Source organism: Balaenoptera musculus, chromosome 8 (assembly GCF_009873245.2).
Source record: "Balaenoptera musculus isolate JJ_BM4_2016_0621 chromosome 8, mBalMus1.pri.v3, whole genome shotgun sequence".
In the NCBI taxonomy this organism is placed as follows: domain Eukaryota; kingdom Metazoa; phylum Chordata; class Mammalia; order Artiodactyla; family Balaenopteridae; genus Balaenoptera; species Balaenoptera musculus.
The window spans coordinates 95,992,792-96,006,904 of record NC_045792.1 but is presented as its reverse complement, the minus strand read 5'-3'; the positions used below and the strand labels follow the sequence as shown (position 1 = coordinate 96,006,904).

Sequence of the window (14,113 nt, the reverse complement as noted above, 5' to 3'; positions counted from 1 at the left end):
CCATGCACCGCAACGAAGAGTAGCCCCTGTTCACCGCAACTGGAGAAAGCCTGCACACAGCAATGAAGACCCAACGCAGCCAAAAGTAAATAAAATAAATAAATTTATTTAAAAAAAAAAAGGGAGCAATCAAGCTCAGTAGTAGCATAAGGCAGAAGAGTGGAGAACATGGACAAGGGATAAAATACTCTGTACTTAACAGAGGTAGAGGTAGGGGAGGAAAAGTCAAACACCCACTGATACATCTGTGCTTCTCTTCTGAATAAGGGTAAGCACCTACTAACAATACACATACCAGGTATGGCAGGTTATTGTTTGCACACCCCAAAATATGTGCTCCTATTCTTCTTACACACAATTGTCTGGTTGGACTTCAATTCCCAAGCTCCTCTGCAATTAGCAGGGGCCTTATATTAAGTCCTCACCTATGAAATGTGAGCACAAGTGATGTTTGCAACTTCTGCCTTACTTGCTTAAAAGGTGTTTGCCCTGGACTTGTTCCTTCCCCTTTTCCTTTCTATAACTGGAAATGGCTACAATGGAGGCATCCTCAGAAACCATGGGTTTCAAATGGCATGGCTGCCCTGCTAACCTGAAATCCTATGATGGCTTCCTAGAGCAGATCCTGCCTTCCGCATCCTGGACTCAGTTTAAGTTAGAGAGAAATAAAGTTCTCTCTTGTATGAGCCATTGCACTGGAGGGGGCAGTTGTGGTGGTGGATCTTTTTATAACAGCTGCTCAACCATCACCCTGAGATCAGTGGCACAAAATCACTTAAAGTACAAAACCTCAGTATACCTCAACATCTTACTGACCAAGTAGGAAACATTAGTCTGGAGAGAGGGGAGTTTTGAGCATAGGGGGAAGTTCTTATCATTAATTAATAACTATGAAGACAGATTTAACTAACATTGATTGAATGGCACCCAAACCACTAAATTTGGAACCAGAAGTACTAGAGTCAAATCTTAGCTCCACCTACTGCTATCTATTATATATAAACGTTGGAAATTTTACCTAAGTTCTCTGAGTCCCCGTTTCCTAGCATCCACCCTCATGAGTAAATGTCATAACACATCTACAGGACAATATAATAAATGATGTCTCAAATAATGACACCACAACATAAAGAAATGTTAAATTTTGTTCTATTATACCAGAGAATCCGGGGAATATATCATATATTCTGTAGACATTTCTGTTAAAATATTAAGTTCTAATCCTTCAATCCTTGTGAACTGAATAGGAGAGAGGGTCTTGAGAAATCAGACCTAAAAGCAAAGTAGCTAACAACACAGGCTCTAGGGTCAGATAAACTTCATTCAAGCTTCACCTCCACATTTACTAGCTTGGTGACCTTGGGCAAGTTACATAACCTAAATTTCAGTTTCCTCATGGAAAAGTGAGGATCAGGCTGGTACCTACCTCACAAATATCTTGTAAGGACTGAATGAGATTGCTATCTATCTCCAGTCCTCCTGTATATGAGAACGACTCCAGCTGCCATACCAAGAACATCTATTTGAATATATTTCCCACTTAAGACAGTATTTGGGGGGCTGGACTTATTTAGAAGTTGGAATATTATCTCTGTATTTAAAAAAATGTAAGAGAAATAATCTCTGCTAAGGATTTAGAATTTAAATGAAATAGTGTTTCCCATTTAGTGTCATCTAATAGAAAATTAAATCTGGGAAGTGAGGTTACCGAAGTGTTACTAAGAAACAACAGATGAAATTTTAAACTTGAAAATTACATGAGGGGGTCTTCTCAGGTTTTGTTGCCTAAAACCTTATGAAAATACCAACAAAAATGGAAGCAGAGATGTTAGTGATAATTTTGTCAATTAAAAAATATAAATTCTCTTCTGGTGTCCCTTCTCCTCTAAAGATAATAACCAAAGCTGGTTTTATTACTTGGCTGAGTTTAAGAACTTTCCAGTTAGGGAACTCGATGTCAGGTCCTTCAACAATAATTATTTTCTCTTAACTACTAAGAAATATGATAAGAAAAGTTCACAATGTGAGACAAAACAATCACTTCTTTTCCTTATGAGTTTGTTTCTTTAGAAACATGAGATCAAAACCAAATATTTACTGGAAGAACAAAGGTCAAAACAGTTTCTACCTATGTCCAGACATGGCAACAAAAATTAGCAAGACTCAGACTTCCCTGGTGGTGCAGTGGTTAAGAATCTGCCTGCCAATGCAGGGGACACGCGTTCGAGCCCTGGTCCAGGAAGATCCCACATGCCGCGGAGCAACTAAGCCCGTGTGCCACAACTACTGAGCCTGCACTCTAGAGCCCACGAGCCACAATTACTGAGCCCTCGTGCCACAGCTACTGAAGCCCGCACGCCTAGAGCCCATGCTCCGCAACAAGAGAAGCCACCGCAATGAAAAGCCCGTGCCCCACAACGAAGAGGAGTCCCCCGATCACCGCAACTAAGAGAAGCCTCCACGTGCAGCAACGAAGACCCAATGCAGCCAAAATTAAATTAATTAATTAATTTTAAAAAAATTAGCAAGACTCCAAAGACTATTCATAGGCATAACCTTGAAAAGAAAAAAGGCAGGGCCATTCTTCCTGAAGACCTAACCTATTTTCTTCTACTTGTATATTCACTATCCTCTACCATGCCAATCCTTGAAGACAAGGCAAAAGATTGATGGCACATATAAGACTTTATAAGTTAATCATGTGTTTAAATATCAGGTTTGGTGGTCTAGAGACTATCAAGAAAGACAATCAATTTTAGGTCTCATTAAATAGTTTACTTTAAGATACTTGACATATATTAATTAATTCATCCTCTCAACCACCTATGAGGTAGCTTTTATCAACTCCATGTGTTGGGGAAATTTGATGAAGGAGAATAATAATGCTATTTTCTATTTACAAAATACCTTTCTTATAAAGAGCTCCACATGTTTTATCTTCTCAGTCTTCTAACATTCCTGTGAAGTAGGTGGTAATATTACCTTTTCCTTTCTTATAGGTAAAATGCTAGGGCTCAAGGGGCTTAATGACTTACTCACAATGGTAGCTTGTATTTTATCCACTAACTAGAACATACTGCTTGGGATTAACACTAGACCATGGACTCAAGTCTGAACTGCACATAATTCAAAAGTGTCAAGCTTCTAGTTTTCTCTACAGCCATCTTTCAACACATCACATTCCAAAAAAGAGTGGGGTCATGCTTGCTGTTTAAGCTCATGTGCTCACTGTTTATAAAGCTTATTATCATTTCTCTAAATTGTACTATTTAAGTTTTGTCTAAATGCCTGAAAGCTAAATTATTTTTTGTTTACTCTCTGTGCACTAGCATTATAAATGATGTCATCAGGAATGTACAAAACTGTTAGACAAAGCTGCAGGGCCAATAAAAGCAACTCACTTGGGCAAGAGTGTGCTTCTTCTCCCCCCACACCCCGCCCTCCTCCTTTTTTGAAGTAGGCATCACACAAAAAGATGACTCATTAAGCCCAAAAGAGTTGACTATGCCATGTAAGGGCTTCTTATGCAGCCCTCCACAAAGAGACCTGAGTGGCAGCATAAGGCCTCCTCTTCTGTGCATTTTCCTCCAGGCAGAATGTGCATTTGTGTGGCTACATACACAATTATAATCTCCCCTGAAAAGCAATTCCTTCCATATGACAGGCTGAACAGTGGCCTGAGTGCTAGCCTCATGTTGCCTGTGCAGTTAACATGCTGAAATAGCAGACACATTTAATCTCTCCTTTCTGAAAAACTAAGATAGGACAGAAGAAGCGAAGCTGGAAAGAAATCCACACAGAGAGAAAGGAAGCCAGCCCAAGCGCTCAAACTCACTTTCTCATGGGCTGAGCTTCTTTGTGTGTTGCCTACTTACGTGTCAATTTGCAGGACTTTAGGGCATGAGAACCATGGAGCCGAGTGGTTCTGGCAGCCTCTCCATTTGACAAGCAAAGCCAGAGACATGCGGCCTTTTGGTACATTTCACATTCAAAAGTGTTATTGTTTCAAGCATGCCTATTTTAAAATATATAATTTTCCCATTTAGTGCACATGTTGTATGTAAGTTGGCCACAGGAGGAGTTCTGCCACATGATCTTTAAAAAAAAAAAAAAAGGCAATGGCTCTAATGTAGCCCCATCCCTGCCAGATACCTCTGTTTACTGTGGGGGGCAGTGGGCTATCCCAGGTGAGAGAAGTCTGAATTTAACAAACACCTGATATGAAGGCCAGGGCACAAACAGATTTCTGTCTTAGATTACAGAAACTGAAGCTTGTGTTTTACCACAATTACCTGTAATCTCAGGGCCAGATAACAGTATTAACAAGACCTTGAGCTACACAATAGGACAGCTGGAAAAAGGCTCTTACTCTCTCCAAAGAACAGTGCTTTTAAAAAGCTAATTCAATGAAGAAAAAGAAAGGGCTCTGAAAGTGCCTTCTCAAACAATATTTACTTTTACTGCGTTCCTGCTAATCAAACAAAACTTAGTCAAAAGCTTTTATGAAAAATACATTGGATGATTTCAGCAGTAATTACTTTGTTTAAAGAAAGGTGCTTAAGAGAAAACGTAGCTAATGGGATTGGTAATTTGGTAAGTTCAGATGTGTTTGGGAAAATCCCTCCTCTCTTTGATAAATCATTAAAATTCTGCTCAGATAAATGTATTTTGACTTGAAATTCCAATCATAGAATGAGCAATTTCGTAAGGCCCGTAGGGAAGTAGCGCAAGGGCAGCCCAACACAGTGGACCCAGGGATTAGTTGACAAGGGTAATTCCAGTCTTAAAGCATATTACTCTGCCCAACTGAAGACAGAATCTCAAGGAGATGCCCCCAAATTGTATAAAATTTCCTTCCTTCATAAAATATCATTTTAAAAAATGAATTAAATCTTACTGTTGTATAACCGAAACAAAGAAAATATGGTGTCAATCATGAAATTAAATTTACTCATTTAGCAAACATGGTATTTATGCAAATAATAGTGATCCCCAACTTTGGGACAGTATTCAGAGGAAAGATTTTAATCAGTCATCCTTTTTTTTTTTGTCAATGGAAGAAGGAGAAAAAAAGCTTAGTGTCTCTCACACAGTAGGAATTCAATAACTATTTGTTGAACTGGAGTCCTTTCTCTCATTTGAAAAAAAAAATTATTTTGCTACTTAAAGCAGACTATTCACTTAACAATTGCGCACTTAACTTGGGCCAAGCACTGTGCTAGATTTTGGAGATACTGAGAGAATAAGCCTGCCCTTATGGCTTACTTTCTAGTAAGAAACAGACAGTAACAAAATATACAAATAGATAAATTAAATAATTGTGATAAGTGCTAAGAAGGCTATAAACAGGATAATGAACTAGAGATAAGCTAATGGCTCATTTTGTCTCTTCTGATCTACTATTATCAGTTTTTAAAACTTTAATTACCTACTCAGCTTCCTAAATTTACTCAGTTAGCAAATGTGGTATTTATAACAAATAAAAGAGATCCCCAACTTTTGGACAGCATTTGGAGGAAAGATTTTAAGATTACTTGAACATATAAATGATAAGCAAAGTAAGCAATTTACAGAACCCTAGAATTTAAACCCTAGAGTAACACTGACATCACCTGCAATCAGTTACCTTGGAGAAATGGGGATGGGTAAGGGTCAACAAACAATGTGCCTTAGAACTCACTTGCTCTTTTTTCTCCCCAGCAAAAATATTATTAGGGCTTCCCTGGTGGCACAGTGGTTAAGAATCTGCCTGCCAGTGCAGGGGACACGGGTTCGAGCTGTGGTCCGGGAGGATCCCACATGCCGTGGAGAAACTAAGCCCATGCACTACAACTACTAAGCCTGTGCTCTGGAGCCGCGAGCCACAACTACTGAGCCCACGGGCCACAGCTACTGAAGCCCGTGCACCTAGAGCCTGTGCTCCGCAACAAGAGAAGCCACTGCAATTAGAAGCCCGTGCACCGCAACAAAGGGTAGCTCCCGCTCGCCACAACTAGAGAAAGCCCACGTGCAGCAATGAAGACCCAACACAGCCATAAATAAATAAATAAATAAATAAAAATTTAAGAAAAAAATTGATTACATTTATTAAGTAGTTTACAGAATTCTTAGAAAGGTGAAAGAAACAGAGTCTAGGCTAAATTTCCAGGAACAAATCCCAAAGTCACATCCCAGAACTGGGCCACCTAGGGAACTGCTGCCCCTGTCATGACAATTTGTTTTTTTGTTTTTGGATGAATCCTGATAAGCAAACTTATTTTTGTTTGAATATAATTAGTGAATCTTCCAAACCCAACCCTATGCTAGGAAACATTGCTATTCACAATAAGTCAACAGAAATACTGTTAGGACTTTAGAGTGCTTGGGTTGTTGCAGAAAGAAAAAGAAATATTACAGATGTTACGCTGACTTCCTAAATCTTTGGAAACTAGGTTTATAATATATAAAGCTGGTCACTTAAAAACAGTCATGAACGTGTTCACAAAACCATCTCTTTCCTTTCTTCTTCCCCCCTTCCCCTTCCTTTCTTTTCTTCCTAATTGTTCCTTTCTTTCTTTCTTCCTGAATACCTTCTCTATGTAAAGCAAAGCATGAATATAAAGTGTTCCTCCCTACAGGAAACTTATGCCAAAGATGGGAGATGGGAAATAAGTGTCGTTATAGAGCGAGTGAACTGTATGTATGCAGGTGTCTTGGCCATTTCCCAGTTTGGTTGGCACTTATTAACACTGTCACTTTGTGTTACAGTCATTTATGAATATGTCCCATCTCCCATCTTTGGCATAAGTTTCCTGTAGGGAGGAACACTTTATATTCATGCTTTGCTTTACATAGAGAAGGTATTCAGGAAGAAAGAAAGAAAGGAACAATTAGGAAGAAAAGAAAGGAAGGGGAAGGGGGGAAGAAGAAAGGAAAGAGATGGCTTTGTGAACACGTTCATGACTGTTTTTAAGTGACCAGCTTTATATATTATAAACCTAGTTTCCAAAGATTTAGGAAGTCAGCGTAACATCTGTAATATTTCTTCTTCTTTCTGCAACAACCCAAGCACTCTAAAGTCCTAACAGTATTTCTGTTGACTTATTGTGAATAGCAATGTTTCCTAGCATAGGGTTGGGTTTGGAAGATTCACTAATTATATTCAAACAAAAATAAGTTTGCTTATCAGGATTCATCCAAAAGCAAAAAAAGAAATTGTGTCTGGCAGTAAGACAAGTAAATATCATGTGCTATGATATCAGCAAATGCAAAAAAATAAGATTAGTAACACTTAATAATCTTCAACATAGAAAGAATCATATGTCAGAACCTTTGTCGAGGCTTGAAAAAACTGTATCAACCTCATGACTGGAAGGGACTATATCAGTGACTGTTGGATGTTGTCTTAGTCCAGGTACTCTGAGAAGCAGACAACAAGACAGGATCAGACATGCAAGAGATATACTGAAAAGCCCATGAGGGAAAATGGGGAGGGAGCTGGAAGAAGCTGGGAGAGCTGACAGACCACAATGCAGGGTTGACCCTTGTAAAGAAGAGCGAGGGAGTTGAGAGTATTAGACTGCAGTGCAGTGGGAGTCCTCAAGCCAAAGTCACCATCAGAGGAGTCACACTTCTCATAAAAGTGGGTCTTCCCCACCCAGTCATCCGCTGGGAGCAGCCTGCGGGAAGGGTGACCTCAATGTGAACAAGGTGTCGGATTGAGAGCTGGGGTTCAGAGTTAATTACCCTCCCCTCCACATAATAGGGGATCTGAGAGGCACAATTTCATGGCTGCCACAGATGTATTACACATTTTTATTAAAATGTAGGAGTAATAATAGCAGCTAATATTTATTGAGCACCTACCCAGGTGCTCTAGAAGGAAAGGTATCTTACTCATCTTTGTGTATCCTCTTTTCACAATGTAGATACAATGTAGCAGCCAGGCATTGCTCTAAAAGCTTACATGTATGAGGTAAGTACATTTTGCATATCAGGAAACTAAGGCACAGAGAGGCTGAGTAACTTCTTCAAGGTCACACAGCTACACAAAGTACATAGATTATTGCCATTAAAACTCTCCTAAATGGTTTATTTTTAGAAGTTATCTTCTTTATTGCCTGCCTCTGAGAGGTGAGTCCAGTGGCAAGAGGGAACTGGAATTTTACTATTCCCTGATCCATCCTGGTTCCTAGGATGCCCCCTCCTGGCAGAAATGTTAAATTAAGCCCTTGGAGTCACCTGAACTTACTCCAGAATCCATGCAACCATTATAAGCAGGTCTATGCAATAGTTGGAGCCTCATTGTTGGAGTTGCTCAAGGTATTCATAGCATGGAGTTTAACAATGTGGACTCCGGAGTCAGACTGCTAGATTAGAATTCTGCCTCTAGGACTCACTAACTAGTTATTTAATACCTTTGTGCTGCAGTTTCCTCACATGTGAAATGGAGATAAAAACTGAAACTATCTTCATGTGCATTAATGTTTATAAAGCACATAAAATGTTACCTGGTACATAGTAAGTACTTAGTAAGTCTTAGTTATTATTGTTAGCTTGCTCACATTTGGGGGACCCTAAGGTCAGATTATTCATATTCAATTTAACACATATGTATGTATAAAGTGTCTATATTGTGAAAGGTGGGTATACAATGATGAGAAAGATACAATTCCTGTTTTCAGGAAACTGATTTGCAACTAATGAACTGTTTAAGAACTCCATTCTTAAAAGGGAAGCAAGGATCACTGCCCTTTACAGGCAATAGATATTTTGGTTTGTTTATTTTTATCTTCTTGGTAGAGAGGAAAACACAGGCATGGAATCCGATAAACCTGGATTTGAATCCCTGCTTTTATGTATCATCACCTATGTGACTTTGTACCAATCAATTAGCCTTTCTAAGCCTCAGTTTCCTTAGTTGTAAAATGAGGAGACGATATTAATAACTACTAAATAGGACTAATAATAATACCGACCTGTATGGTGGTTGTGAAGATTAAATGAGTTAAGGCACAGTGCTAAGCATAAATGAAGTGCTCAAAAACTATAGCTTAAAAGTAACTATCCAGTTTATTGTGATTCCTCTAAAACTATAGCCTCCAAAGGAGAAAGACCATCTCTGATTTCCTGGAGTTATCTATTATGCCAGTCCACTGCCAGTCTTAGTGAGAATAAGCAGTATCCATAGAAACAGAAGAGGCAAATTAAGCATGAGTGAAAGCAAGCACCTCACCAATTTAGGTGGGGTAAAATAATAAACCTCACACCCTCATGCTTACACTCAGGTCAGCACGTAGGTAGTGTGTTTTGCAAACCTGGGACCAGAACAGGCTGCCCTTCAGCTCTAGAGAACTCTCCACACCCAACCAGATACACAGACACACCTCAGCCTCTGGCAGAAGCTTCCAATAAGTAGCTTTCATAAAGTGGAAACCTTTCAAGGGCTCTATATTTATTTCATCTCCTTACCAGACTCTCCTCTCTCTATTCACGCCTGGGCATTAACATAGTTCCTATCACTCCATTCTGATGACTGAAGGCATGAACATCATGGAGTCAATTCTGTAATGATGATCTTAAGATCCTAAGCCATTCCAGGCCACGATTACAGGTTCCTAATCCACAAAGTCAGCAGGGAATGGATCAGTTTACCCAACAGGATGAAAGACTGTTTTCTTCACTAGTACTCAAAAAGGCAAATATAAGCCTTGGCTAGCAGGTAGAAAGGAAAATCTATGGATATTCACTGAATATGTATCCCTGTCATTTATACCATAATACTAAAAAGAGGTCTCCAGACACACTTACCAAGGGATATTGAGCTTTCACTTTTCTGATGCACTGAATACCTAGAGCTTTCCTATCTGTGCAATTTTCTTTTTTCTATGTGTATTTTCTTCTCTAGGCCTACACATGTGACTTTATAATTTGTTTTAAAAAAAAAAGAAGAAGAAGAAGAAGGAGAAGGAGGAGGAGGAGGAGAGGAGAAGGAAGAAGAAGAAAAGCCAAGCCAAGCCAAATATAACCTCCGTAGGTATTTAAATTTTCAAATCAGAAAATATTTTATTAAATTAATCTATAAGGGGTGATTTTCAGTGGTCATTATATTGAGGGTGAATGCTTCAAAACAGCAATAGCATGCCTCTAAAAGAGACCAAACTGTAATGGGCAGGGTTGTTCTCAACTAAAGACAAATGCATTTCAGCAGAGTTGTATGGTCTGAGGAAACATGAGGAAGCCAATGAGTAGTATGACCCTGCTTAGGGCAGTATGAATGTCCAGATGGTGAATGGGACAGGGAGTTAAGGCACTTAAATATGCAACAGAACCTGAAGGAGGTTCAATAATCCAGGGTTCAATAATTAGATAAGAGGTTGGACATTGAAGCTTTTACAACCAACCTGAAACTTTGATTCTGTTTATAGATTCATTATCAACATTGCCACTGAATTAGTGGCTGAAAAAAGCCACTTATGGAGGGACCACCAACTTCTACTCACCAAAGCACCAGTATATTAAATATGTCAAGCCTTTGAGGCATATAATTTAAATATGTTAAGACTTTGACGCAAACATCCAGGGAACTGAACAATAGACTAGGCTTTTCAAATATTTCATAGATTCATTAGTACTGAGTAAATAAGATAAAATACATAAAATCCTTAGCAAAAGTCTAGGCATTGCTAGACACTGATATTATTATTCATTGGATGCAAAATTATCTGTGATATAACAATGCTCTCTCTCTCTCTCTCTCTCTCTCTCTCTCTCTCTCTCTCTATATATATATATATATATATATATACCTTTCAAAAACCACACAGCCCTTAAACCTGGTGAAAAGATGCTCAACTTCAGAAAAGAAATGTACATTAAATCTACCCTGGGACTATCTGTCACTTAACAGGTTGAAAAAATCTGATGGTTTGAGTTTGATATACTTTGTTGGAAAGACTATGGGGAAACAGGCATACTCTTACATTGCTAGTGCAGTGTAAAATGGTACAACCCCTGTGAAAGACGATTTGGCAATATCCATCAATATTTAAAATGCATATGTCCCTGACCCACCAATTTCACTTTGTGGAATTTATCCTTGCAGATATACTAGCAATGGCACAAAATTACAGGTTATTCAGTGGGGTATTTTCAGTAATAGCAAAAGGCTAAAAACAACATGTGTACCAATAGAGAATTGGTCAAATAAATTATTTAAAATACTATGTAGCTAAACATTTTTTTTAAAAGAATGAGAAAGCTCTCACTGACACAGAAATCACTCTGAGATATATTGAATGAAAAAAGTATATTCTCCCTTATATACATAATAAACTAAACTCTGGAAGGATACACAGGAAACCAGTAATAGTGGTTACTAGTGGGGGCTGAGGATGGATGGAAACTGGCAGATGGGGGAAAAGGGTTGGAAGAGACTTTTCATTATAAACTTCTTTATGTTTTTTAACCTAGTTTCCATATTACTAATTCAAAAATTTAAACTAGAATTGTTTTTCATTAAAAAATGTGTATAGTACATCCATACAATTGAATATTATTCAGTGATAAAAAGAAATGAACTATCAAGCCAGGAAAAGACATGGAGGGACCTTAAACGCATATTGCTCAGTGAAAAAAGCCAGTCTGAAAAGGTTACTTACTCTATGACTCCAACTACATGACATTCTGGAAACGTAAAACTTTAGAGACAGTAAAAAGATCAATGGTTGTCAGTGGTTGGGGGACAGAGGAAAGGATGAAGAGATAGAGCACAGAGGATTTTCAGGGCAGTGAAACTATTCTGCATAATACTATAATGGTTGATACATGACATCGTGCATTTGTCAAAACCCATAAAACTGTACAACACAAAGAGTGAACCCTAATGTAAACTGTAGATTTTGGTTAATAATAATGTATCAATCAATATTGGTTCATCAATTGTAATGAATGTACTATATTAATGTCACATGTTAATAATGGGAAGCTCTGAGTGAGACAGAGAGGGAGTATATGGGAACACTCTATAATATCTGCTCAATTTTCTGTAAACTTAAAATTGCTCTAAAAAAGTCTATTAATTTTTTAAAACATGTGTGCATACATGTATGTATATACACACACAACATACATATATCCTTTTTTCATCCAGTAAATGCCTTACACACTGAAGGTGTTACAGTGTGTGTAAAGTATTACAGCCACAGCCTTAATGGTCAAGAGCTCAAGCTCAGGAGTGGGCAAATTAGGTTCTGATCCTAGGCCTACCATTTTTTAGCTGTGTGGCCTTATTTGTGCAAGTCACCTCTTCAGCCTCAGTTTCTCCGTCTGCAAAATGGAAGAAAACCAGTCTCCTCCTGGTGCTGTTACGAAGATTCAATAAAGTATGCACACAAGGGCTTCTCCGGTGGCGCAGTGGTTGAGAATCTGCCTGCTAGTGCAGGGGACACGGGTTCGAGCCCTGGTCTGGGAGGATCCCACATGCCGCGGAGCAACTAGGCCCGTGAGCTACAACTACTGAGCCTTCGCGTCTGGAGCCCATGCTCCGCAACAAGAGAGGCCGAGATAGTGAGAGGCCCGCGCACCGCAATGAAGAGTGGCCCCCGCTTGCCGCAACTAGAGAAAGCCTTCGCACATTAACGAAGACCCAACACAGCCAAAAAAAAAAAAAAAAAAGAATGCACGTAAAATGCTTGGCATAGTACCTAATGTAAAAGAAATGCTCAAAAATGTTAGTTGCCGCTATAACGGTTAAATGACTGTTCACAGAATGACTGATTTGTCACTTCAGGGTTCCAAGGTTACTCCACTGGCAGCATATCAGTAATACCCCCAAAGGCCCCTCAATTCTCAACTCCAACCTAGCCTTAGGGCACAATCCACACTGTCTGAGCTCCAGCGGGTACACTTCAGCATTCTTTACTCCCCAGATGCTGTTCTCCTCCTCGCTGGGCCTTCCAAGTTCAGGCCCTGGACCGCCCCCACCCCGCCCCTCCCTAGCCCACCCTACCCGTTCCCACTCAGACCTCGCCCCGGCCTCCTCCCCAGACCCTGGCCTAATTCGTCTGCACTTCTTTCCTTCCCCGAAGCTGAAGGAACCGCCTACCCAGATACTCGTAGTCCGGTAGGGCTAGGCGTTCCGGACTCAGCATCCTTTGACCACGGTAGCTTCAGAGCTCCAGCTCTCCCGCTTCCGGCACCCAGGTCTAAGGCTCTCTCTGTTGCCATGGCACCCACGCGGCGGGAGGAGAGGCTAGAGGCGGAGGGGGTGCCACGCAAACAGTCTCCGTATCGCAACGCCAAGCTGGCCACACTAGTTCCGGGAGCTGTCTCTTCGCGGCGGTCATAGTTTCTTTGGACTCCCTTTCTTGAGACGTTGGTTTTAGAGGAATTTGAGGTGGAGAGTTCCTTTGAAACCATCATATTTCCCGGTGTCGAAAAATTATTGCCAGCCCTCCATATACCCGCAATTTCTGAATTTCATAACTACTCCTGCTTTATACAACTGTTATCCTAAATCACAATAATAGCTCCCACCCCTAAATTCCCATAAACATTTACTATCCCATTACCTATTTTTATCTCATTATTTATCATCTTAAATTACTACAAAGTGCTTTCACGTGCGTATACCTTGGCTGCTTCTTGAGATGAGGTCAGGGCTGTGTCTTTTCTGCCTGTGACAAGGCTGGGCATCCAGAAAGTGCTCATTAAATCCTCTATGACTTCATTGACATTTCCTCTCAAATTCCTCTTTATCTTTATAGCCCCTCCTTCTACTTCTATCCCTTACTATTTGGTACCCTTCCCAAGTGTCTTTTCTTTTTTTCTTACGAAGACACTTCACTTCTGGGGGGATGGGATGCACAAACAAGGACACCTATTGGATTTTTTCCCTTATATCCCTAATTGTTCACTTTTCCTTTAAGAGGGGAGAGCGTTCATTGGTTTTCAAGTTCCCAGATACCTGGATATTTCTCTTTTTGCACCTCTCCATGCCCAACAACGGGTTAGTGGTGTGTACCACTTGTCACAGTTCAAACATAGTAAAAAAAGTCACTCTGTCCTCACTTTTTTAGTTAGCTCTCCCCCCACATGAGGTGAGGTTTTGTGGAAAGAAAGAAGACAAAAATCA

General features: G+C 39.8%; 1 protein-coding gene across 2 annotated transcripts in view; it reads right to left on the bottom strand.

The window, feature by feature from the left end:
• C8H11orf49 (chromosome 8 C11orf49 homolog) overlaps positions 1 to 13,206 on the bottom strand; it is a 199,904-nt gene extending 186,698 nt beyond the window's left edge. Inside the window, exon 1 of one of the 2 annotated variants that reach the window (XM_036859614.1) lies at positions 13,085 to 13,206. In XM_036859614.1, the coding sequence (XP_036715509.1) occupies positions 13,085 to 13,130 (46 nt within the window). In that variant the 5' untranslated portion in view covers positions 13,131 to 13,206. The remainder of the gene's footprint in view (positions 1 to 13,084) is intronic. The other variant, XM_036859615.1, reaches the window with a different exon arrangement.
• Between the last annotated feature and the right edge of the window lie 907 nt (positions 13,207 to 14,113).